This window comes from Pollicipes pollicipes, unplaced genomic scaffold (genome assembly GCF_011947565.3).
Source record: "Pollicipes pollicipes isolate AB1234 unplaced genomic scaffold, Ppol_2.1 Scaffold_6686;HRSCAF=7923_pilon_pilon_pilon, whole genome shotgun sequence".
Classification (NCBI taxonomy): Eukaryota; Metazoa; Arthropoda; class Thecostraca; order Pollicipedomorpha; family Pollicipedidae; genus Pollicipes; species Pollicipes pollicipes.
In genome coordinates this window covers 28,356,997-28,383,364 of record NW_023596921.1, presented here as the reverse complement: position 1 = coordinate 28,383,364, position 26,368 = coordinate 28,356,997, and the positions used below count along the sequence as shown (strand labels likewise).

Here is a 26,368-nt window from a genome sequence, read left to right as displayed (position 1 = left end):
GCCGCAGCGATCACAGCTTAACTCGCTCTGGAAGCGCCCGGCTGGCGTTGCGTCGCGAATCTTCCGCACCACCGGGACCGTCTGAATGCACGCAGCGCACTGCGCGTCCCCGAATCCCCATTGCACTGCGCGCTCTATTCGTGATGCGTGCTGAGTCTTCCCAACGTCAAACTCCGGCTGTTTCGGACGGCGTCGGATCGCTACATCTGCCGCGCATCCGACTCACCGCCATCCAGAGACATTTTCTGTACCGCGCCACCGCCGCGAAGAACAGGCTGCTGTGGCGGCCGTCTACGTCCCCTCGCACCGGGCTTATTGAATGTTTTAAATCGCTGGATTTTGGCTGAAACTGCTTTCACCTGTGCGTATATGCATAATATTATGTGCGCATATATATTTATCTCTGTGTACTGTTTTTTTTGTGTACGACTGGGCGCAGAACAATCACCACGTGGAAACAGTAGAATTACTTAACAGTAGAATAAGCATAATAAGCCTTCAGTAGAATAAATTAACTGGAATGAGACGAAGCGAGTCTTCCAAGAGCTATTCAACGCCGTTTTCAGTATTGCCTTAGCACGCTTAGTTCTTGACATAACAGGAGTGGATGAGTGCTGGGAAATAGCTAGTTACCGCCTTGAGCACGATTTGAGCCGTCAGATTGCTTTCACCGTTGCTTTGTCATACTTCTCTAATGCAGCTCGATCACATCTTTTCGATATTCAATGTCGTTTTCCCCGTTGCTCTAGCTCGCTTAGTTTTCGAAATGTTACAGACGGTCCTCAAAGACCGCTCCTCGTGGGACGAAGATGAGAACCTCTGAGACCTCTCGTGGGACAAAGGTGAGAATCTCTGATACCTCTCGTGGGGCGAAGGTGAGAATCTGTGAGACCTCTCGGGGGACGAAGGTGACAGACCGGCCGTAGGTTGACTGTTAATGGCAAGGCAGGGAAGGCGGTTAGTGATACTCCACCATCCACAAATGAGCCCAAAACGTCATACGCCAGCTCGATATCACACGCGAACACCATGAACCACGAGCATATCGCCAGCACGATAACCAACATGAAGCCGCAGGCCGTTGCCTCAGCTCACGACCAGCCCCGTCAGCGTCCCACCGCAAAACTATCCAGCGCTGGTGCTCGCCAGGCGCCGTCCAATGAGCGCGTGGTATGCGGCGTCAGCTGATGACGACTGACACCCTCGCCGTGCACAAACACATCCATCCTAATGCGGACGGGGTCGGCCGGCGCAGCCGTTTTGGTGTCATCCCTGATCACGGCAGGGGCGCAGGCCTGTCACGCCACGGAGGCTTATATCTCATCTTTGGCAGCGGCTCGAGTGGAGACAGCCTTGCGTTTCACTACAGCGGCCGGCCACCCCATACGCGATCCGGTCGAACAAGCCGACCGGGGTGAAGGTCAGCGCTCATCGACAAAAGCGCAGCATCACGGCTGACGCAAGCGGACTAGAAATAGGCCCACACCTGGTCCGCCCCACCAACACCACTGCTAACACAACAACCACGCTTATTGCACGACCGGTCTGCAGGGTGATCGGCGTCAAAAGGCGCGAACGCCACCCAGCCGCTGGATGGGGTCAGCCAGGGTCATCCAGGCCCCAGGCGGCCCAGGTCTAGCCTGGTCACCCAGTCTGCTTGCACTCGCAGGCAAGGCGGTGACTGACTCCAGCAACACGGAGAGGCAGCGGGGAGGGAGAAGGGGGGGGGGGGGGAGGAGGCAAGGCGGGTCTGCCATTCACGACACCGACCCGGTCAACAGCGCGTCTTTTGAGCACGGCCGCTGTGACCTGGGGTCGGAGGTGAGGTGAGCGCTACGGCGGCACACCGGCGGTCGGGGCCGGCGACGAAGGGTCGTTGGTCGGCTCCTCTGGGCCCGACTCCACGCGCGACGAGTTGAGGAGAACCTCGGTCAGCCCCGGCGAACTGTAGAACTGGGCCGATTTCAGGCCGTCCAGCATAAACTCGGCCTCCTCCTGCAGCGCTTCCGCCTTCTCCAGCACCAGCATCTGTCACAAGGTGACGTCATCTGTCACGCAGCACCGGCGTCCGTCGCACGGTGACATTTGTCACACAATACCGATGTCTGTCACACGGTGACGTCATATGTCCTACAGCACCGGCATATGTCAAACGGGAACATCAAGTGCCACACTACCGCGCGGTAGCGTCAGCTGTCATAAAACTACAGACATCTGCCAGATGGCAAAGTCGACTACCACAGCGCCAGCATACGACGCGTGGTAACGTCACTGTCACACAGTACCAGCAGCTGTGGAAGGCTAACGATATATGTAAAGCAGCACCGATATCCGCCATAGATCACCAATATATGTCACACAACTGTTGCCCATCCCCATACTTCGTGAGTGGCGCGAAGTCACCACGGTATCCTTCGTCACACAAGTGTCACCTAACATCAGCATGTGTTACATAGAAGCGCAATATGCCACAAACCACAAGCACCTTTCAAGCAGCATCAGGTTTGTCTTATGATGACGACACCTACCCAGCGTCAGAATCTGTCCCGTGCGCTTGCACGACGCCCTGGCAACCAGGTTTGAGCGTTCTCCAGAACTGCTCTCGAGTTTCCACGACTCATGGTTTTAAAAGATGATGGAATCAAGGACGAGTGAGTCATACACTGCAAGTCATTGCAACTACGTAAACGGCTGAGGGCAGACTATTCCTAAATAATCCACCGGCTCATTAACGCACCGACCCAATTAAACACCAGCTGAATATGCAGAACCGGGCGCTGTCGACCGCAGTCTAGTTTGCGCTTTTGAAAAGCGAGTTAAGCTGCCATTGTGCCAGAGAATGCTGCTGCATCTGAAAGCCCTTTTGTGGTAACATGGCCGAAATATGTGGAACGTTCGAGGGCCCGGGTCATGGCCGCCACCCGGCCAGCTTCGTGGATCGCTCAGCTGAGCAACAAAGACGATTGAGGAATGTTCACACAGGAGTCGACAGTCGCACGACTCCGGCGAAGGCCTGCTGGTGTTACTCGCAGCTTCTGGCACTGCCGCCGATGACCAGGTGGTGCCCGCCCAAGCCTACCTGGGCCTGACAACGCCGCCGCCCGGGCGCCAAGTCACTGCCGCTGCACAGTCACGAGCATCCGTGGGAGAGTCCCGCCCTGTGGGCGTCCCTCATGAGACACCATATCTGCTGACGCCGTCCCCTCCCACCGGATTCTCGAGCTTCCGTCGAATAGTTTCTGTCGGATAGTGCTTGATACTTCACAGCACGCACTAGGCCATATCCACGCCCGCGCACTTACACAGAAGACCCCTCTTGCGTCACCGGCCCCAGGCGGCGGTCCTGGCCATCGCCAGCAGGACCGCCCTCCGTTCTGGCTTGGCTCCTAGCGATCCATGCCGCCCTGGCCCAGTCGTGCGGTGTTCGGTCTGCAGTGGCCTGTCCCGGAGCCCGCCAGGCGCCGAGTCAGCATGCCGCTCCTCTCCAATACGGACGCCAGTATCCTCTGTGGTGCACGTCCCACCAGTGTGCAACAGCAGGCCATTAAGCTGATACCTCCGCATGGTGGCGGTGTTTCTGGACAATGTTCTGCTCTTGGGAGCGGGTTCGCGCGCTCTACACCATATACGCCCTCTATCGCGGGAGCCGGGCCACTTCCCAGGCTCCTGCTTAGCAGCCATCGGAGCACTTGCTGTCGAGGAGCCGAGCATCTGGCCCTGGGGTCTTGCCTTCTCCAGTGTGAGGGGCCTACAGTCTCGCCTGCCCGACTGTATGTCCAGCAGAATGTCCCCTGCAGCAGCTGTGGTGCCGGACGCATGGCTCGTCCCAACCCTCAGCTCAACCACAAGCCGCCTGACCTTTCGGCTCCCTCCTCAGAACTGTGGTGTCTGCTGAACAGGCCTGCTTACTCCCTTGAGGTACTCGGCCAGCACTGCGGGTTTCTGCGTGACACACCGGCTACGACTGCGTTCGAACCGGCGCTTGACGCCAAACACTGGCTTTCCCACCATCTATCCACCGGTTTTGTCGTCGAGGTACCTAGCCCCCTCGCCTGGACATACCGGTCATAACGCACTTCCTGAAGCCCTTTGGTGCAAATAATGGGGTGTCTGCTGTCAAAGAAGTGCGTTAAATGCTGGGCGCGTGGTAACTCACTCTCAGGCAGGCCAAACCAAATGGGATGCATCGCTCCCTCCACAACCGAGTGGACCGAGTGCCCATAGTGGACGGGACGGGTTCCGGAGCGAGACCGCCGCGACATACCGCCGCGCGCTGCTAGACACGTCGACACCAACTCCCAAGAGCATTGGGGCAGGTCGATAGCGGCTGATCACCGAGGACATCAGCATTCCATGGCCCCGGTCCGCCACGTCCTGCTGCAGCCCGGCCGACTCCGACCCCAGCTGGCGGCCCGAGAGAGGTGACGGAGCGGGCCTCACCTTCGCCGAGTCCACCATCTGTCGGGCGACGCGGCGCGGCAGGTGGTCCAGCGTGCGCACCAACGCCTCCGGGTCAGCGTTGGCCACGTCCGAGAGCGACTTGTAGCCGGCGGCGAACAGCGCGCGCGCCCGGCCCTGCCGACACGGGCCACCGTGAGTGGCGTGCGGCCCATAGCCCCGCGGCCTGGGCGGAGCAAGGCGTGGTCGGGCAGGCTGACCTGGCAGGCTGTAGTGTGGTTGGACAGGTCGCCCTGGCTGTGGGTCAGCGATCAACACAAAGCAAAGCTGACCGTACATATCAAAGACGCCCGCCGACTGGGTGATCCAATGGTCTTTAACAGGATTCACACAGCGGATCAGCGAACACCTGATGATTCAGCAACGGCGAAATTTCTAATAGCAACGTCGGAAACCCAGTCCCCTTGATCTCCGCTCGTAGTCTGTGGGCGCGGGCTGGGCATTGCCCCCCCCCCCCCGCCCCCACCTGCTTCACGGCGGGGAGTTCCATGAGCTGTGCCAGCTCGGCAGCACAGCCGGTGGCCAGCTTGCGGTTGAAGACGTCCAGCAGCTGCACGAATGGCCAGAACTCGTCCAGCTGCTGGCAGAAGTGCAGCACGGCGGCCGAGAAGGCGGCCGTGGCCTGCAGCAGCGCCTGCAGCTGGCCGCGGTGCAGCTGCAGCCGATCGGCGGCCGTCCACAGCGAGCCGGCACGCAGCGTGTCGTGCAGCGCCAGCGTCAGGTAGAACCGGTGCGCCACCGTCCGGTCCGTCGCCTGCCGCCGGGCGTCGGGCAGTCTGAGACGGTGCGGGCACCGGCGGCCCGGGCCGGCCAGAGGGCCGCCGCGGCCGGGGTGCAGCGGGGCCCGATCCGCACCAGCATCAGCGCGCGTCCGGCGCCGAGGGTGAGGGCGGCGGCTGCGTGGCCGTTACGCGCTCGTCATCAGCCCAGCAACGCGGCCACGCAGCTGCCAGTTGAGCTTGACACTGACGCGGCACTGACGAGCCGACGAGCAGCGGCGCGAGCAGGCGGCCGGCGCGTCGCTGACCGTGATCCGCCCTGTTCGTGACGCCCTCCCCGATCTGGCCTGAATATGCTGCCGGGCTCATGCTCGCGCCTGCATCTCACGACACAATACAGGTCGAAGCAGTCACGCCGGCTCTACGGGCAGATGCAGGCCATGAGAGACGCCGGCCACGCCTAGCAGTACGGCGGTGTTGAAAAGCCGCACGTCATGCAAGGGTGTGGTGCACGAAGGCCACCTGACATCAGGGACAAGTCACAGTTATCGGGTAAGTGTCATGCTGCATAGCATCCGCGGGTTGATGACCACACAACACAATGACGGGAAGGGAGATCAAGGTCAGTGATCGGCTTCTGCGGTGGATGCTGAGGCGGTGCAGTTTTATATCTCGCGTCACAGAAAGGTGCACGAACTGCAGCACGTTTTATGTTCTGGGCGTTGATGACGGATATCTTCTATGAACTGGAAAACTTCTTGAGGTTGTAACGTCCGGCAAATCGCACACAGAAAGTGGGCTAAGGACGGATTATCGGAGAACAATATGTGCTGACATCACTCCGAGTGTTCCCCCTTTCAAATCACGATACAATCGGGTTAAACCCCGGCTCGCACCGACTGCCTGGTACACTCAACACTGCGAACAATAAAAAGGCTCAAGACGCCTGCCATTCCATGACAATTTTAGTGATGAAAGGTCCTTTAACCAATCTCTGACCAGCACATTTCACAGATGGCGCAACAAGACGACCAGTGGACGACAAGGACACCATAGGAGGAAAAGATTTTGGTTATGTGGGCCACTCTTAGACATGCATTAATAAATCATCCACTCTAAAATAGGGTGCGCCATATTTTTGATCTTTTTCCGGCAACGCACTGCCTCGAGACCAGTGTGCTTTGTGCATTTTTTTTCGCAGTAAAAATGGTCGCCTGTCCGCCGAGATCGGACAGCGCTATCCAAACTGAGAACAGCTCTCGCGTGCAGGCAGACGGCCGCCACCCTGAACCGCCTCCGATTGGGAGGACACTTAGCCCGTAATGGAGGCGGGAGGACCGCGGCGGAGACGCCTCCCAGCAAGCTGAGCTGTCCACAACGGCTTGAGTTTTGGTTCTGGGCCTCCACAACCAGCGAGGGAGCACTCCCGCGAGCAGCCCCCCATTGCCTGGAGTTCCTGACGAGATGAGGTGATGGCGCCGGGTGCCAGTCACCTGAATCGGCCTGAGACGTCCGCCGCGTCCCAATGCACAGTCACGGGAGGTGACAAAGACGGAAAACACGATCGTGTGCCTGCCATTTGCATGGCATGATGGATATTGATAGTGTAGGCAGAGCACATCCTTCGGCAGGAAAAACATCGCTGAATACCTTTCGTCGACTGCACATGCCCTTCACTACCACAAAATTGCGATCACTCAGAGACGGCCGTCTGGCACAAGGCTGCAGTTCTACCATCGCAGATGCCTTCGGTATTCGGTGGAGCCAAAATGCACGGTGATCTACACTCCAAACAACATTGGTAACGGCCACACCCCGCCCACCGACACACTGCAGCCACCTCACGCTTTTTTGTACTGTAGCTGCACTGAAGGCTGCCGGGAAAGCTATCTCTGCACAGCCCAAGAACGCAGCCGTTATCTGCCCAGAAAGCTGCAAAATGAACCTGTGTCGCGGGGAGGCTGACGCATGCCGCCTGTTCCAAGACGCCGTGCCAGCAAACACGCTATTCTGCTGGTCATGTTAAAATGAGCCCTGTACTTTGCGTCGGCTGATGTAAGATACTGAAATGTCTGTTCTAACACCAAATGTGAAGCAGTTAACACCTTTTGCCTGGGACCTGCTTCGGGGAAAATCAGGTAAATTTTCAAATGGACACAATACATTGCGCCTTATCATCTATGTGGCTTAAGACTGGCTCATGGAAATAAGCATATGATGACGCTAGTCATATGAATGGCATATCCATCACACCTGTTGAGCACAATCTGCGCTCCATACCATTAAAGGAATACAAATCGATGCAAGGCAAACGCCCTGATGAACTCATCCCCACCACCACGGTGCATTCATCTTGGACGGCATTACGATTTAACTCCCGAAAGATCGTGGACGCGACGACGCGATCAATGACGCTGGCAGGTGGTGGCCCGCTCGATCAAATGACGTGGTTATTGGAGAACAGCTCCTCCTGTGTTCGCCTTCGCACCGAGGCAGAAAAGCACACATGACTACTTGAACCTAGTCTGCACACAGTCCCACACGGGATGCCTTCCGCAACTTTCGCGATCAACGTTAAAAAAGCGAACTTTAGAGATGTCCCCACCGCGTATATGACATCTGCGGTGATTGGTCTGATGAAAAACGCACGCAACATGACTAAACCCACACATTTTGGCTCACATGCACTGACATCGAAGCCCTCATGTATTACTGCCTTACGAACAGCTGTGCACGACTTGGGAAGCGTTACAACAAGCAGAGGGACAGGGGCGCTGAGGGATTCGCATCACTCCACCACTGGCAATTAGCTTCATGCGTGCTGTAGAAACCACGGTGCGTACGCCCGAGCTTGTGTAACCGATCACTTACAACGGGCACACCGACACTATCTGGACATCTGGATCCAAACATCCCAAACCAAACACCAGTCATCACTGGCTTGCATCCAACTGAAATGTTACAAAGAAAATATATTTCCAAAACTAGAGAAAGCCATTCCTTGACGCGTTACTATGAAACACTACTCCATAACAACAGTGGGTATGCAAATGAGTTCTGCACCCAACCAATGATAATGGCCGTTCACCAAATGCAATCATAATGACCGTTTGCATCATAATTGCATTTACACTTACATTCACATCCAGTTACACTAACATGTGTACGATGACCATCTGCGGCGACTGGCATCATTTGGCATAATTTAGTATCATCATCATCACATACCATTCGGAACAGCTGAAACGAGAAAAAAACCGTCCTACACGCTGCGCTGCTCAGTATAAAACGCCTTGCTTCACACACGCCCGCCTGACAACACATCGTACAGATGGCAACCAACGCAAACGATATTGCGTACTACCGGCTCCCTGCATAGATCACAAGAAAAGAGGCCTCTGCAATTAGAGTTTCCCAGCTCCTATTGCGGGCTGCATGGAAGGGCGGAAAAACACTTGCTATTCACGTAACGCCTCACATGACCCCGACGCTGCCCGGTCGGTAAGAGGTCACGCAGCGTCCGCTCGGCTGGGTTATTAGGCGAGTGCCTTGCGAAAAACGCGGCGCAAGATACGCGAAATCGAGCGGCGACCAAAACCAAGAACGCCCGATATGGACACTACACCGCTAGTTTCTTGGACGCGATAGCACGGGTCACGAGCGTCGTGACGGCGTACCGGACACGACCGCGCTCGAATGCAGCTGGACGCGCACGACCCGCCATTAGCGCTGCGACGTCGAAATGTCGGCGCGAGATACATCCATGACCTCTGTCAGGTCTCTGAGCTAGGTATGAGCTCAGCCGGGGCTCTGAGCTATACGTGAGCTTTGTCAGAGCTCTGAGCTATATATGAGCTCTGCCGGGGCTCTGAGCTATACATGAGCTTTATCAGAGCTCTGAGCTATATATGAGTTCTGCTAAGGCTCTGAGCTATGTATAAGCTCTGTCAGGGCTCTGAGCTTCATATGGGCTCTGGTGAGGCACTGAGCTATACATGAGATCTGCGGGGGCTCTGAGCTATATATGAGTTCTGTCAGGTCTCCAAGCTCTGTAAGGGCTTTGCCAGGGCTCTGAGCTATGTATGAGCTCTCCAGGCCACCCAGCGTCCGGCGAACGAGGCGGCGTTTTTGTAACGAACGCTAGAGAGGCCAGTGACAATGAGTGACGGACTAATGCCTATTTCATGCAAGCTAATTTAATTCGCAAACCCTGAACCCATCAGCTTTTTCGATCGCAATGCTGCCACTTGCATCGACGGATCCGAGACAGAGTTGAAGGTGGATAAGGGTTTTTCAGTGGGCCATTTACGGGTTCTTATATACCAGCCGTGCATGCGTCTGTTTTCGCCTCGCAAGCTGTGCCGATCGAAAGCCGCAATGCTTTCTGTAAGTCAGTTCCAGCTGCCTCACGTACCTTGTTTTGCTAATTGACTCAAGTAGCCTTTTGACATGAACAGAGTGGTATTCATACATCCCATTGCAGCATACATCGAAAGCCGTATCAATTCAGTACATCAGACAGGAAAGAATACCACAGTATGTCTGATCTTGAACCACACCGGCATCTAGGGCAATGGGCACGCGGGCGTGGCAGCAAAGCGTGCAGCTGGTGCACAGTATAGACGTTCATTTTCCCTCTCGGTCAAGGACTGACCACTACCACGTTATTGTACAGTACACGTGACAAGACCAGTTCCGGGCCGTAAAGCCGTCGTCGACAGTGCTCATGATGTATGCGCGGGTTGTGATGAGACAAAGTCACCGCACGCCGGCTCCGCGTAGGTAAATTTCTGAACGTCATAAAGTTAGAAATCATAACCACCACCGCACCCTATGACGGGGCCGTGGACGACCATAACAGTGCTCACTGTGACGACGTCGGAAGCATAGCAGCTCTACAGAATACGCGGCTGAACCCGTGTTCAGGTCGTAGTGGTGCAGCCGTCCGTCCTCTCTATCTCCGCTATTACCACTCGATGTCATCAGGTACTGACACTATAACACTATACTTTGCACCAAGACGCGGCAGTCTCCCTCGCGCTGCACTGGCCGCCGCCGGCCGCCTCAGCGACTGTCGGGTGGTGCGTGTCACTCATCTTACCGCTGCCGCCGCCGGACATCATCCGGACCACGTGCGCCTCGGTGGCGCCGATCAGACGGACTACGGCCACCTCCTCCGGCTCCGCGTGTCACTCACCTTACCGCCGCCGCCGGACATCATCCGGACCACGTGCGCCTCGGTGACGCCGATCACACGGACTACGGCCACCTCCTCCGGCTCCGCGTGTCACTCACCTTACCGCCGCCGCCGCCGCCGGACATCATCCGGACCACGTGCGCCTCGGTGACGCCGATCAGACGGACTACGGCCACCTCCTCCGGCTCCGCGTGTTACTCACCTTACCGCCGCCGCCGGACATCATTCGGACCACGTGCGCCTCGGTGACGCCGATCAGACGGGCTACGGCCACCTCCTCCGGCTCCAGCGACATGTACTGCCAGACACAGACAGATGGCGCTGCACTTCCGGGCGGGCGCGGACGTCACGGGCTGACGCGCTCACATCTGTTTTAGGGCGAACGGAGACAAACAGAGGACATTTTCATATGCACATGCCAACGCCAACGTTGACTTCTAAAGCGAAAACCAAAAGACGACAGAAAGCTCGCTTCGTCCAGAAGAAACCCACTGGTGGCCGACGCAAATGATGAGCTTTGGCATGTGAATATAGGATGAATGCATGTAAATGCAGGACCTGAGTCAAAATAAATGGAAATTTGGCAAGTTCGGACACAATTTGCAATGCTACCGGGTAGACAATATCATATGACGTCCAACGGGAAACGAGCACACAGACAACATGTCGCCACGCGACGTGTGCGTCAAAGGCGGACGTCATCCACACCACTAAACTCTCAATTTCAAAAACAAAAACGCGTATCCGCTGACCTGTACAATCTTGTGACGCACTATTGAAGTATTACTAGGGCAGAAGCGAATGCCTGTCACCCTACGTGTATGCCATGTTGACATCTCCCTTTGCTAGTTCGGCAGTTGCACGTTTCAGATTTATCGTCCGCTGTTTGACCACTTAATCTGTTTAGAAATTCGTGTAGACACTGTCTTGTGGTAACAAAAAATACTTAACAAGCAATGGCAGCTGATAATCGTGCAAAACTGTGAGCTAACGTGGCTTTTCCACTTACCGGACGTTGCAAAACTCATTCTGACATGTAACATGCCCATTGTTATCGGGCACGGGTTTTGCACTACCGTCCGCCAAACTTCGCTAAGCCATTACCACTACGATAAATATTTCCGGTGACTACGAGCTAAACATCTGCTTGCAATCCATGACGCCCACACTGCTGCAGATAAATCTGGGCCCACGCCTGCTCGTTACCGCCCAGCACACTAAAACATCGGAGACAGCGCTTCGCCGAGCACATCATGAACTTGCCAGTCATGCGTTCTTCGTTTTCCTCTCAACATTCGACGACAGACTTCAGCATCCGCCCAGATGAATCGAATCAAAACTGTCAACCACAAAACTTTATGAACTAAAACGCTTTGTAACAAATTTCACTCAACGTAACACAAAAAAGAAAAAAAGCGTGAACTCTGACAAATACTACAGGAGATTCACTAAAGTCATCTCCCATTCCACTCAGCCCCCACCCGACTCGCAAGGCGAGCCTCGCATGAACGCCTCTCACCGCACACGCCCGTGCATTCGGCGTCCGCGAGCGGGCGCCGACCCACCAGGTCAAAGTAGACGCTGGCGGCTGGCCGGATGTTGTCCATCATGTCATAAGGCGTGACCAGGTACAGCAGGTGCAGCTGGTTGATGACGGCCAGCGCCGACTGGGCGTGCACCAGGTCGTCGTACAGGCGGCCGGCCACCCGCAGGTCCACGTTACCTGGCGGCGGGACACGACGTCGGGCCGCTCCGACGGGTGGAGGCCGGTCGGAGGAGCGGGAGGAGTGCGGGAAGCGGCGTCCGCAGCGGAGGAACAGCGGGCACGGGGACGGCCTGGGAGCGCGAGGCAGGGCGGCAGCGCGGTTTCTCCCACATGTAACGATCCTAAATTCAGTCTGTGTGGTGCACTTCGTTGTTTCTTGAAGCTCATCATCAATTCACATTTAGCATACTAATAAACACGCTGATTTTCCTGAATGTTAGTGAAACTTTCACAGTCTGAGTTAAGGTTGGTAAGTATCTACGAACCTGTATATCAACGAGCATGTGTCATTGCGTTGGGTTCAAGAATGGGATGTTGATGTGTTGGAAATACCGGAGCATAGACTGGCGCCGAGCGTTGATTTGCGGGACGTTGTCGATGGTGGATTTGTGTTTAATTTTTTCCAATAGTCCACATGATTTCCACAAGTTTGCTTGATCCTCAATTGCAACCTATGGCCTACCAACGAAACATAGTGGCCATTGTAAATCGATGATAAGTGTATAAATATGATCCTAAGTATATGAACATGTGAGCAAGCATGTAAGCAAGCATATAAGCATATCTACATTGACGAGTTGCTCGACTGGCATACAAGTTGACTGTGCTGTTCTCAGCCCGGTGACCGACACCAGCAGGCAGCCGCCGGCGTCGGTGTGGCCGGCATCACGGCATCAGTCTCACCCTTGACGGCGGCCGTGCCCAGACGGCTGACCTTCAGCTGCAGCTCGGGCGCCCACCGGTCGCCGTCGGGCAGCGGGCCGGCCGCGCCGTCCCGCCGGCTCACGCGCAGCAGACGCTCGGCCCTCAGCGCCGCCACCGTCGCCGACACCACCGCCGGCAGGTCCACCTGGCGGCAGAGGCCGTCAGCGCGTGGCCACGCCGAGCGGCGCTGGGCTGGCTGCAGAGGGCGGCGCACGCGGCGCAGCTCGATCGGCGCCTCCGTAACGGACAGAAACGAAGGGTAAGACGATGCATGTGTGGGGTGTGAACGTAGTGGGCATCTCCGAAAGTAGTGTGTATCTCCGAAAGCAATGTGTATCTCCGAAAGTAGTGGGTATCTCCGAAAGCGACTAGCCGCTTTACGACCGATAAGCCCAAGGCAGACCGCCGGCGGGGTTCAGTCTGGCCCGGTGCCGAGGTAGCACGCCTGTAGGCGGGGTCCGGTCAGGCCGGGGGGTCGGCACATTTGTATGCGGGGTTCGGTCTGGTCCCGTACCCGGGGTCGACATGACCCCCACTGTCAGCACGTCTGTGGGCGGGGTCCGGTCCGGCCCCGTGCTCGGGGTCGGCATGACCCCCACTATCAGCACGTCTGTGGGCCCGGCTCTTACCTGCAGCGCGTCCGCCTGCGCCGCCAGCAGGGAGCGGCTGGCCACCTGGACCAGGGCAGCCGGGGAGTCGGCCAGTCCCAGCGTCACGGCCGACAGCAGCAAGCGGCGTAAACCGTGGCCGTCCCGCTCCAGCAGCGTAGAGACGCATCGCTCCAGCGGAGACATTAGCAGCTCGCCCACCTGACGGACAGAGGGGACGTCCGCGGCTACTCCACCTGTCAGAGGGACATCAGAAGCCCCTAACCCCACCTGACGGACAGAGGGGACGTCCGCGGCTACTCCACCTGTCAGAGAGACATCAGGAGCCCCCGGCCCCCACCTGACGGACAGAGGGGATGCACGCGGTTACACCGCCTGCCAGAGGGACATCAGGAGCCCCCAGCCCCCACCTGACGGACACTGGGGACGTCCGCAGGTACTCCACCTGTCAGCGAGACATCAGGAGCCCCTGGCCCCCACCTGACGGACACAGGGGACGTCCGCAGCTACTCCACCTGTCAGAGACATCAGGAGCCCCCGGCCCCCACCTGACGGACAGAGGGGACGCCCGCGGTTACACCGCCTGCCAGAGAGACATCAAGAGCCCCCAACCCCATCTGAGGAGCCCCCAACTCCCACCTGACGGGAAGAGGGGACGTCTGAAGCTACTCCACATGTCAGAGGGACATCAGGAGCCCCCAACCCCCACCTGCCGGACAAAAGGGGCGTCCGCAGCTGCTCCGCCTGTCAGAGGGACATCAGAAGCCCCTAACCCCACCTGACGGACAGAGGGGACGTCCGCGGTTACACCGCCTGCCAGAGGGACATCAGGACCCCCCAACCCCCACCTGACGGACAGAGGGGACGTCCGCGGTTACACCGCCTGCCAGAGCGACATCAGGAGCCCCCAAACCCCACCTGACGGACAAAAGGGGCGTTTGCAGCTGCTTCGCCTGTCAGAGGGACGTCAGGGGCCATTACCTGAAGCCACATACACACAATGTCGCGACTGAGATGTGAGGAGCTTTGCTCAGCCTCTTTGCCGAAGACTTGGCGGGGCCATCGAACAACTAAGTCTGGGTCAGCAGGGATGACACACAATGAAATGCATAATGGGGTGTGCTGGTGGACTTGGGAGTTTTGGACCAGAGAGACAGAGAATGCAGGCTAATTTTAAATCCTGTGCTAGGGAGGGATGAGGCTACACACCAGTTTGTAGTCTTGCACTGGGGAGGGACGTGGCTTCACACCAGTTTGGAGTCATGCACTGGGGAGGGATGTGCCTGCACACCAGCTGGAAGTCCTGCACTGGGGAGGGATGTGCCTGCACACCAGCTGGAAGTCCTGCACTGGGGAGGGATGTGACAACACACCAGTTTGGAGTCTTTAGCAGCTACGATGAGGATGGACTCGCCCGAGTCATCAATGCCCGCCCGGCCTGCGCGTCCCACCATCTGCTTGTAGCGGCCGCGACTCAGGAACGCCGAGCCGGTGTAGGGCGACCGCAGCACCACCTGTCGGCGGCCAGTGGAAGCACTGCGCAACACCGACACACAGGAAGGGAACTGGGACGCCGGTATACAGACAGGGCACAGGAGCTGTGGCGGGGCACGGCACTGGGTACGCCGCAGCCGAGAACGCGGGACCGGGGCAGACGGCGCCGGAGCTGTGGCGGGGCACGGCACTGGGTACACCGCAGCCGAGAACGCGGGACCGGGGCAGACGGCGCCGGAGCTGTGGCGGGACACGGCACTGGGTATGCCACAGCCGAGAACGCGGGACCGAAGCAGACGGCGCCGGAGCTGTGGCGGGACACGGCACTGGGTACGCCGCAGCCGAGAACGCGGGACCGGGGCAGACGGCGCCGGAGCTGTGGAGGGACACGGCACTGGGTACGCCGCAGCCGAGAACGCGGGACCGGGACAGACGGCGCCGGAGCTGTGGCGGGACACGGCGCTGGGTACGCCACAGCCGAGAACGCGGCGACCCGGGCAGTGCTTGAATCCAGTAGGGAACACACCCTCGCGCAGAGCCGACACCAGAGAATGCCAGCACGCGGACAACATCCCGCGCCGCCGCTCAAACACAGTGTAGTAACAGTGGGATGAGTTGAGACGCGTTACTCCGTCCCAGCACAGGACGGGCCGAGCGGGTCAGCGCACCACGGTGCACCGGTGGCGCATCAGGCCCGGCGCCACAGCCGCGCCGGCCGGGCTCGATCCGACTCGCCGTACCCGCTTGGCCGGTAGGTTGACGCCGGCGGCCAGTGTGGAGGTGCAGCAGAGGCAGCAGAGCGTGCCCTCCAGGTACGCCTCCTCCAGCAGCTTGCGCTCGTCTGTGGTCAGACCTGCCGAGCAGAAACACAGGTGGCAGCACCATCAGCGCCACGCCACGCAGGAATACCGTGCGAACTCGTGGGTACGTAGCTAAATGTCGCCCAGTTTCTTTCTTTTTCAGTTTGTTTCTTTGTGATGGACCTTGGAAAGGCATTTATGAATAAGCGGTATGCATACATGTAAGGGGTTTTCACAAGAAAGCCACTGGTTGTGCGTTTGGGTGCAATTTGCCGCTTTGGTCTGAGGACGCAGATGGTCAATCACTGGCGAATGTGACTACGACTCGCACGATTATGCCCAGACTCCGAGCTGAGCTAAATGCGAGGACATACCGCGTACTAAACCCTCGCCAAATATGTCTCAAGACTTCTGACTAAATTTGAAAACCAGACATGCAATAGAAGGAGAGCTTACCGGACTCTGCTATAAAAGCCACCTATACAGGCACCACCAAAACCGCAGGGCAGCAAAGCCTTCGCCCGCTGGTCGGCTACCCCCACGGCTGCACGGACTGCACGTGGCTTAACAGAGGCGTCGCGCGACCTTCCCCGCGCGACGGAGCGTGAGCCGCGTGACCAGCGCCCTCCTGCGGCGTACCTGAGTGATGGTAAGCCACGCCGTAGCGGAGCGTCTGGCGCAGCGTGGGACAGACGGAGCCGCTCCCCTCGTTCACCAGCGCCGCGAGCAGCGCCTTCTTGCGGTCCAGCTGGTGCTCGCCGAGCTCCCTGCGAACGGTCCGACCGCACGGCGCCTGTCATCAGGCGTAACAGTAACAAGCATCCCAATACAGATTGCTGACATCATGGCAGACTTTCATGCAGTTACTTATGATACAGTATGGCATGAATCACACCTGACATGGCATGGCACACAAAGAAACCTGCTCCACACACAGACCCCTGTTTCCACTATCAGACATCCATGTGAGCTGGGCTCGCCCAGCAAGACATACACAACACCACCGTCCCCAGCACGCCGGTGCTAGCCCAGCAGGGTCAACAGGCCCGCGCCGACAGCGCGCGCGCACCTGCCGAGAGCGCCGCAGATCATGAGCGCCACGGCCTCGCAGTTCTTGCGCGTGGGACAGAAGACGAGGCAGGAGTTGGCCGGCACCACCTCGGCCACCAGGCCGCCCACGCCGTCCGGGTCCCGCTTCCGCTGCTCCGGGCTGTACTGCAACGGGCACGCCGGAGGCCAATCAGACGCACTCCAGTGCGGTACGGGCCAATCAGGCACGCGGCACTGCGGAACAGGCCAATCAGAAACGTGGCAAGGGGGAACGGGCCAATCAGGCACGCGGCAGGGCGGCACGGGCTAATCATACGCGCGGCACGGCGGAACGGGCCAACCAGACACGCGGCAGGATGGTATGGGTCAGTCAGAGGCCTGTGATGGCAGCAGCGGGACAATGAGACCAGTGACTGGACATCAGTGGCCAAAGCAAGGTCGGGCTCAACAGCAGGACCGCTTGCAGGTGCAGCTCGGCAGCAACAAGCAGCAGTACAACCGAAGCAATCAATCCGCAACTTAAAGGGGATGTTCCACATTTGAAGATGTTGAAACAGGCATCATATGTGATAAAACAGGCTCACTTATAAGTATTGGCGCACTTTTAGGAGGAAAAGACTGCTCCAGACAACATGACTTCTCTGTTCACTTAATATGCTCCTCGATGCGTCATTGTTTAATTACGTCATCGTACCTTGCACAAAATTGGTCGAGAGTCAATCGACGATCGTTATATCGGGAAATTGTTCTCCCGAACGCCAGATATGACCGACTCGACCATTATATTTTTCTTGGTCTTGATCGCCGTATGTATGGCTTATGAAGTGGCAGGGTTTGAACAACCTTTTATGACGTCATAAACAAGATAACCTTAAAATACCCTCCCCGGAATACTCCCCCATTTTCGCGAGCGTGCAGCTCAGAAACAAGAAGCGTTTAGGTCTTAAGAAGGACAGGGCTGTGAGCTGCACCGAAAGGTCTTCAAGACAGCTATTTCAGTTGACAACCCCCTGGAAAAGTGGAGCACTCCCTTCAGCATATGGCAGAAGACGTGCGGTGTCAGCACGCGAACATGGTGACCATGAGTTCGGGTACTCTAGCCTCCAGGTGACCAGAGTTGCACTGTTCTACGTGTTGCGATCGCGATTTCCAGGCAAAACTGATCCCAGGCCGGCAGCCAGGCGGCAGCGCTGTAACACACGGGACTGACCTGAAACGCCAGCCGACGGCGCGGCGTCAGCAGCTGCTCCCAGCTGTCGGTTGTCGAGCCGGTCACCTCCAGCAGCTGGCCGTCCAGTAGCACGTGTTCGCGAAGCTGAACAGGCCGAAACGGCCGGGAGTAAACGTCCGCCTCCAGGAAGGCGGCCAGGTCAGGCATGTTTCCGATGGTGGCGCTCATGCTGACCAGATGGGTCTGCGCTGCGGGCGAGTCTCAGGGTCAGAGGCCTCCGGGCGACGGTCCTGCCGACGATGTCACCGCGGCGAGGCGGTCACGGCAACACGTGGCCCCCGCCGAGATCAAAGCCCGTACGTCGGACTGGCAACTGACCGCAGAATTTACTGGAGAAAACCGCTCGGCTGGACACCGACCTGGAGAATGCTCGATCAGTGCCTTAGATTCATGACCTGTCACCTGTGGTCTGGTCACTCAGAGCTCAGGGCTGCTGCTCCCGCCGTCTGATCACAGCCCACGCACTGCTACCTTGGTAGCACCGTCTCAAAACATCCACTCAGTTTAACTGACATGTGACTGCTTTCAGCTGTGTGTCAACCGCCTCCAGAATGCTCCCGCTTAGCTCAACCTCAGCACGTGCGCTTCCAGCTCGACAACAATCACATGCAACTGTCCTCTGGCTCAGTTCACCTCTAGCCACCTTCACCTCGGTGAAGATCACCTCCAGGGCGTGCCCGAGCCCGACTCACGCGCGGCCACCTTCAGCTTGGTGACGAGCAGCTCCAGGGTGGCGCCTCGGCCGCCGGGCTCGCCGAGCATGTGCACCTCGTCGATGACGGCCAGACCGAGCTCCTCGGCGCGGCTCTGCTCCAGCAGGCTGGTGACGAGGCCGCTGGCCTTCTCAATCGTGCACACGTACAGCACCCGCCTGCCGCCACACGAGAAGGGAGGCTGGCGTGCGGCTCCATGCGACACGCGGCCGGCTCCACCCAAGCAGCACTGGCCCAGGCCACGGCGGGAGATGGAGCCTTCGGTCGACGGAAAACGACGACGCAGCAAAGTCAAGCAGCAGGCATGCTTGTTTTGCATGGCCTACTGGGATGATAGTGATTGAAGTTTCAGGACGGGCCGACTGCGATGGTCATTTGGCGCTCATCACAGCCCACCGTGATATCCGCATTCTACACCAACGCCACACCCCGAGCCGCACGTGGACAGCTTCTTTGGCGATAAAGTCACACACCCGCCTACACGTGAGCTGACCTACACGTGGGCAGCTTTTTATGGTTAAACACGTGGGCAGCTTTTTATTACAGAAAAATCACCGGCCGAAGAAACCACCTCCGGCCGGGCGGTGTAGGCCGGGCGGCGCAGCGCCGGACCGTCAGCGGGCCGCTCACCGTTTGCGCCGCCGGGCGGGTGGAAAGGCGCCCCTCGCGCCGGCGTACTCCTCCAGGAGGAAACCCAGCGCTATACCGAACGGAGCGAGGGCGCGCACCTGTCGGCCCGGGCAGGGCGAGTCACGTGACAATGCCAGCATCGCCTTAGCACCGGCGACAAAGGGCCACGTGAACAACCAAGGCCTGTGGTGGGGTCATCGGGTAGGGCGAGCACGTGATCATGCGCACTGCGCGGTCGACATCGCATCTGTCTGCGGCGACTCCGTGGACCATGGAGTCACTGCAGAGGTCAATAACCGGACAAGCGTAGGCGCACGGATAACAAGGGCAAGGAACAGCCACCCTGTCTGGGAGGCCCTCCCTTCAGCCACAAACAATTATGAGTAGCATCTCTGGAACGCAATTAATGGACTGCACGACACGGAACAGTTTCTTTCCTCGTCGATGAGAAAGTTGTCGTCAGGACGGCATAACATCCAGAGAACGGCAAAACAAGGGACGGCCAAAATTCAGTGTCCCGGGACGGGTTCATCACAAGCGTGCTCGCGGCCCCCGCCAGCCGCTCCGGACTTCTCTCCCTCGGCCAGCCGCGGCCGCTGCCAGCCGCCCCTGAGTCCTCTCTCTCTCGACCAGCCGCGGCTACCGCTGACCGCCCCCAACTCCTCTCCCTCGGCCAGCCGCGGCCGCTGCCAGCCGCCCCCGACTCCTCTCCCTCGGCCAGCCGCGACCGCCGCCAGCCGCCCCCGACTCCTCTCCCTCGGCCAGCCGCGGCCGCTACCAGCCGCCCCTGAGTCCTCTCTCTCTCTCGACCAGCCGCGGCTGCCGCCAGCCACCCCCAACTCCTCTCCCTCGGCTAGCCGCGACTGCCGCCAGCCGCCCCCGACTCCTCTCGCTAGGCCAGCCGCGGCTCCGCCAGCCGCCCCCGACTCCTCTCCCTCAGCAAGCCACAGCCCAGACCCACCTTTTCCTGGACTAGCGCGACATACGGCAGCACGAGCATGCAGTCGCGGCGCCGGCAGAGCAGCTCGCGCATGATGAGCAGCTCGGCCACGAGCGTCTTGCCGCCGCTGGTCGGCAGGCTGTACACTAAGTTACGCCGCTCACGCACCGCCGGCAGGCCCAGGCACTCCTCCTGCCATGCTGGGCGGCGGGCGAGGTTTGCAGTCAGGATGGGCTGTCCCGACAGGCAGCGGTGGCAGCCTCTGATGCTCGAGTCCATACGACACACAAGAGTAAGGTCTGAAGTTGGGTGTGACTGATCGGAGAAGATGACAAGTGAGCGGAAAGCAGGTCAGCTGGTGCAGCATGACGAAAGGTTCAGCCGCACCAGCAGCATCAGCCAGACTAGCCGACGCTAGCACGCACTCGGAAACTAAACGGTGAAGCGTGTTGTATGGAAAGACAACGACATTCGGCCATAATCGATCCGTATCTAGTACGTCAACGAGGACAGCGCTATGGAAACGCGGCCACTATCAGTGATTTTATGTTTTGTAAATTAAATAAATAAACACATTTTTTGTAACTTTGATTTCACTGAAGAATTGACTGCACGCTTCGATTTCCAGCCCAGTAATGGCATCTCACAGCCACGAGTCACCACATGCAGCGCCGGTGCCGTGAGGGCCACCCACCGTACAGAGCCGTGATGCCGCGCTGCTTTTCCAGCAGCTTCTGCACGAGCGACGGCAGACCGTGGAAGGGGCCGACGTCGGCTGCGGCGACGGCAGCGGCCTCTGCGGCCGGCGGCGGGCGCTGGGCCTCTTCCAGCAGTGCGCTCCGCCGGCGCTGGCTCTCCGCCTGGCCCGTGGAGCGGGCGCCACTCAGCACGCTTACCTCGCTCCACTGCGAGCCCGGTGACGGCGAGGGCGGCGCCAGCGGCAAGTAGCCGGGCTCACTGGCCAGCCGGCACCGAAGCCGCTCCACGGCCGACAGCGACCGCCGACGTCCACTCAACGGCGGACTGCCGGCGCCGCCAGCGGCCGGCGTGGCGGGCGAGGCGCCGCCGCGCCACCGCCGCCGCCGGCCGTCGGAAGACGTCTTCCGCCGGAACACGGGCGACGCGGGGCAGGCGGCGACCTCGGGCGCGGCGTCCGGCGGTGGAGACACGGGCTCTCCGCCTGGAGTGTCGGCGGCGCCGGCCGACAGCTCCGAGCGGCGGTCCGGCAACTCTCCCGGCCCAGGGGAGAAGTTGAACAGCTCGGTCATGGAGCTGTCTAGGTTGAGGAGGACGTCCGCACCCGGACTGTCCTGGTCCGGGCCGCGCCAGCGCTTCCTGGCGCCACCGCCAGGGGAAGTCATGTCCGGCGGTCAGGCGTGGAGCGCGACCGGCGCCCTGCCCCTAGCCCCGAAACGCCGGCCGCAGCGCAGCACTGACCTGAGAGAAGAGAAACGATGGTGTGAACTTCTGGTTGCACCGTGAAGGGTGAGCTGGCAAGAGAATGCAAGTCGTGACATCATAGGCAGGTTGTTCCCCACCAGGCGTCCTTTACAGATGTGGTTCTTCGTCCACCAAAATGATCGAACCACCAGACTTTTACACCCCTCAGCAGACTTTACCGCCCTCCGGCTACGTATATTGCTCAACAACTTTATCACTGAGGGTTGAAAGACAAAGGAGGCAAAACATGCCAATCCATGCTGCATATGGCACTGGTCTGATGGGCCACAGGGACAGTGAGTGACATGACCACACCAAATTGGTTTGTCTATTGTCTGGAATAATATGGAATGCATGTCACACAAGACTGACCACAGCTAACCAGCAGGTGCAGTTTGTGGCATTCAGAGTTCAATAGTCATGCACTCTGGCAGTCTTTCAAAATTTGGGGGCCAATTTCTAAAATATTTACTTCCTAAATTTCCCTAGGTACCACAGGGTAACTTTTGCCACCTGGGTCTTATGGCATGAGATGACTCATGCTTGTTTTGTGGGCACATTGGCAGAAGCTGCCAGAAACAGAGCAGCTACTGCCTCAAGCATCACAACAGGATCTTTGCCATAACTTGCAGAGTTCTGTCAACACATGTGTACATAAGCTGGCAACTAGAGCATTTTGCTGTCATTGACCTTAAGAGTTTGCTAACCTTACGAGCCTACACCAGCACACTGCGGCCAAGCCTTGCCAGAGCCGACTGCGGACAGCGACTACGCCAACTGCGGTTGTCTAGGTACTGCTTGACATCATCTGACATGCTCCATTGGCGACTGCCTTGTAGTGGACATATTCAGGCTCAGAAACTGCTCACCAACTGTGCCAAACTGAAGCCATTGATTCAAACACTTAAATGGATGGTTGTGTTTTGCTTCAGTTCTATGGTAACACATCACAGTTCATTACCAGTGACAGAGACCTAGACCTAGGCCTACACATACCTAGACAGCAACAAACCTTCACTGGCCAGGTGAATGTGTGCCACTTTGTTACAGTGTGGGTTCTATTTCTGTGATAGGCCACTTTCACTGGCAGTTATACCCTGCACTGTGATAATCCTTACTTTACCAGCAACCCTGTATATTTAAAAGGCATATTTATGCCTGACAGCTCACCAGCCCAAGAAACCAGAATTCCCTTAGCTTCCTTACATCCACAGATTATATGTAGCAACATGTAACTGCATTCATGTTTGCTTTGTTTGAGTTCAAACTTAACCACACCAAATTGGTTTGTCTATTGTCTGGAATAATATGGAATGCATGTCACACAAGACTGACCACAGCTAACCAGCAGGTGCAGTTTGTGGCATTTAGAGTTCAATAGTCATGCACTCTGGCAGTCTTTCAAAATTTGGGGGCAAATTTCTAAAATATTTACATCTTCCTAAATTTCCCTAGGTACCACAGGGTAACTTTTGCCACCAGGGTCTTAAGGTATGAGATAACTTCATGTGTGTTTTGTGGGCACATTGGCAGAAGCTGCTGGAAACAGAGCAGCTGCTGCCTCAAGCATCTCTACAGGATCTTTGCCATAGTTTGCAGAGTTCTATCAACACATGTGTACATAAGCTGGCAGCTGGAGCATTTTGCTGTCATCGACCCTAAGAGTTTGCTAACCTTACAATTCTGCACCAACAGTTCTCTTCATGAATACCAGAAGACACACAATGTGGATAGTGCTCATTGGAACTAACTGGAGAGCAGTTCAGATGTTGGCAGTTTAAGAATGGTAAATGTAATATATCCAGAAAATATCTAACATTCCTCATTGATGCAAGGAAATATGAATAATTACTGGATATAGGCGGATATACACGCACCACAACCAATCCCCCACTCCACTCCATTCAACTCCACGCCGACATATGCACCATAATTCAGAATTCGCGGCGGAATTTTGTCTTAGATGGGTCACATCTGTATTTCCATAATGGCCAAGGTACCGTTGAAAACAGACGCAACGGAGAGCCTACACGATTATTGTGATGTCACAGAGGCCTTACAATCACGCTGAAATTGTTCACCACAAACTAAATTGATTTAAATACGACTTTTCCTCGCACTGAATTAATCATTTCTCAAGGTATGATCTATCCGTGAATGATCAATGAAACAATTCGCTCGGTGCACCAGCCGCGTGCGGCTCTGTATTCCAGGCTCCCGAGCAACCTACAGATCCGAGCTGAGCACCCGACCCGGTTGTCATCAAGCACTCTGCCGCGTAAGTGGCGACACCTCCTGGCTGCGACTGCTAACAGTCAACCTTTATACATATCAACCGCTCCCCCGTAAGATTAACGAGTCCGAAAATAGCACACAACTGACAGCGCGTCCGACCATCCGGCATGTCGATATAACATTACTGATAGCGAGAGGGTACCAAACGCTCGCGACCTGACCGGCGCAGGGCCGCACGCAGAGAGCAAGGTCGCACTTCTCTGTCAGGAGAGCCGGGGCTCGCCCGCTCCACTGTGGCCGCCGCCGGCGACGCAGGACACTCCGGAACGGGAACTGCCATCCCACTATCGACCAACGGGCTGTCTGGCGACCGAGCCTGCAGGTGATCAACGTGTCGCCGGAAGCAGCGGCCGTCCGGCAGCCGGACGTCACACTGACGGCTCGATATCGCCGTCACCACCGCCGGCTGCCAGGGCCGCTGGTCGACAGCTGACACGTACACGGGGTCGCCAGTCTCGAACTTCTGCACCGCGGTCGAGTGCCGGCTGTTCGCCAGTGTTTGACGCTCTTATTTGGTGCGGACACGTTCGAGCAGGGCGGAGTCTGGCCGCAGCCGGGACGGGTGAGTGGTCAGCGGGCGGCCGCGCAGCAGCTCCGCGGGCGACACGCCGGTAGTCGAGTGATGAGTGGTCCGATACTGAAACAGGACCCGATTCAGGCGCGTCTGCAGCGACCCAGCACTCTGCTTCTTCAGACCGGTTTTGATCACTTTGACTGCACTTTCGCCCCGACCATTGGACTTCGGGTGCGAAGGAGGGGAGAACACATGTTGCACGCCATTATCGGTGAGAAAGCGACGAAGCTTATCACCGGTGAACACTGCCGCGTTATCGCCCATCACCACACGTGGCACACCATGCTCTGATAAGGCTATCTGCAACCGTTCGATCGTCGCCTCTGCTGTAGTCGCCGTCGTGGGATACGCCGATATCCACTTTGGGTAGGTGTCCACGATGACCAGAATCTTCGCCCCATCGACCGGCCCCGCATAGCCCACGTGCAGACGGTCCCACAGTGCCTCTGGGTACGGCCATGGACTCTCCGCCACCGGGGAGGCCTGGGGCCGGTTCAGCTGACAGGCATGACAGCTCCTCACGGTCGACTCGATGGCTGCGTCCATGCCGGGCCACCACACGTGCGTGCGTGCCTTTGACTTCATTGTCACGACGCCAGAGTACCCCTGGTGCAGGGGCGAGAGCATTGCCTTTCGCAGAGCAGAGGGCACCACGATGCGGTTTCCCCAGAGAAGGATGCCATTCTGAACGCTGAGTTTGAGACGGCGCTGGTAGAATGGCTCCATTCCATCAGCTGCCGGCACCGTCCAGCAGCCGTCCATGGCTGCTTGATAAGCACGTGACGAGACTAGATCACGGCTCGTGCACCGGCGGATCTGATCGACACGAATCAGCTGGTCAATTGACTCCAGAAGACAGACGATGCCTCCGGGATCCGGAACGCTGGCCGGGCAGACAGCCAGTGGCAGGCGGCTCAGTCCAACGCTGTTTGCCTGCCGAGTTGAGGGGGCGTACAGCAGCTTATACTGGTACGCCTGCAGTGCGAGGCGCCACCTGCCTACTCTGGGCGACACCATGAGCGGTAGCAGCTTGTCACTGCTTAGGAGGCCCAGGAGAGGCCTGTGGTCAGTTTGTATGATGAAGTGCCGGCCACACACGAACTGGTGAACCTTTTTCACTCTGAAGACCACCGCCAGCCCTTCTTTATCCAACTGGCTGTAGTTGACCTCCGCGGCCGCCAGGCTCCGCGATGCATACCCCACCGGGCAGTCCATTCCCGAAACGTCGATCACTGACAGTACAGCTCCGAGCCCGTGAGGGCAGCGTCCACAGACAGTACGAATGGCAGGTTCACGTCGTAGTGTGCGAGGCACGGACGCTTGCACCAACAGCTGTTTGGTGCGCGCGAATGCCGCGCTCTCCGCCTGTCCCCAGCTCCACCGCTGGCCTGCCTTCACCAGCCGATAGAGCGCCGCCGCCACGGTGGCCGGGCTGTCCATGAACTTGGAGAAGTACATGAGCAGTCCGAGATATGCCTTCAGCTGGTTGAAGTCAGCAGGCTGTGGCGCCTCCACAATTGCCCGCACTTTTGCGGCTGTGGGGTGGATGCCGTTACAGTCGACCCTGTAGCCAAAGTATTCTAATTCTTTAGACATCCACTCACACTTGCTCGGGTTCAGCCGTAGTATGACGTAGTGTGGCATAAGAGCCACAGAACATTTGTAGGAGCAACATTACGATGACATGCTGAGTTGGCCATTGGTGCATTACGATGCAATCGGCGGTGTGAAATCGGTGTGTGTTTGTTT

At 57.8% G+C, this 26,368-nt stretch overlaps 1 protein-coding gene across 1 annotated transcript; it reads right to left on the bottom strand.

Annotated features, from left to right (window-relative positions):
• Nucleotides 1-392: 392 nt before the first annotated feature.
• On the bottom strand, nucleotides 393-26,263 carry LOC119108150 (helicase POLQ-like). Its single transcript, XM_037231729.1, has 19 exons — nucleotides 25,938-26,263; nucleotides 21,450-21,645; nucleotides 21,005-21,089; nucleotides 20,332-20,510; nucleotides 19,371-19,468; nucleotides 18,720-18,898; nucleotides 18,007-18,215; nucleotides 16,816-16,961; nucleotides 16,386-16,513; nucleotides 15,687-15,799; nucleotides 14,826-14,966; nucleotides 13,474-13,653; nucleotides 12,969-12,989; nucleotides 12,824-12,938; nucleotides 11,940-12,097; nucleotides 10,577-10,672; nucleotides 4,925-5,212; nucleotides 4,441-4,575; nucleotides 393-2,028 (listed from the first exon to the last, which is right to left on the bottom strand). The coding sequence occupies exons 1-19, from the start codon at nucleotides 26,261-26,263 to the stop codon at nucleotides 1,834-1,836; spliced, it is 2,988 nt and encodes a 995-aa protein (XP_037087624.1). The 3' UTR covers nucleotides 393-1,833.
• Nucleotides 26,264-26,368: the final 105 nt, after the last annotated feature.

What these genes read in the sequence shown, in the direction of transcription:
- LOC119108150 (XM_037231729.1), bottom strand. Translation starts at nt 26,263, where the DNA reads ATGCCACACTACGTCATACTACGGCTGAACCCGAGCAAGTGTGAGTGG. An exon ending in GCCGTCGGCTGGCGTTTCAG is followed by an intron (nt 16,962 to 18,006) that starts GTCAGTCCCGTG and finishes TGCCCGTTGCAG; the next exon opens with TACAGCCCGGAGCAGCGGAA. An exon ending in AGATGGTGGACTCGGCGAAG is followed by an intron (nt 2,029 to 4,440) that starts GTGAGGCCCGCT and finishes ACCTTGTGACAG; the next exon opens with ATGCTGGTGCTGGAGAAGGC.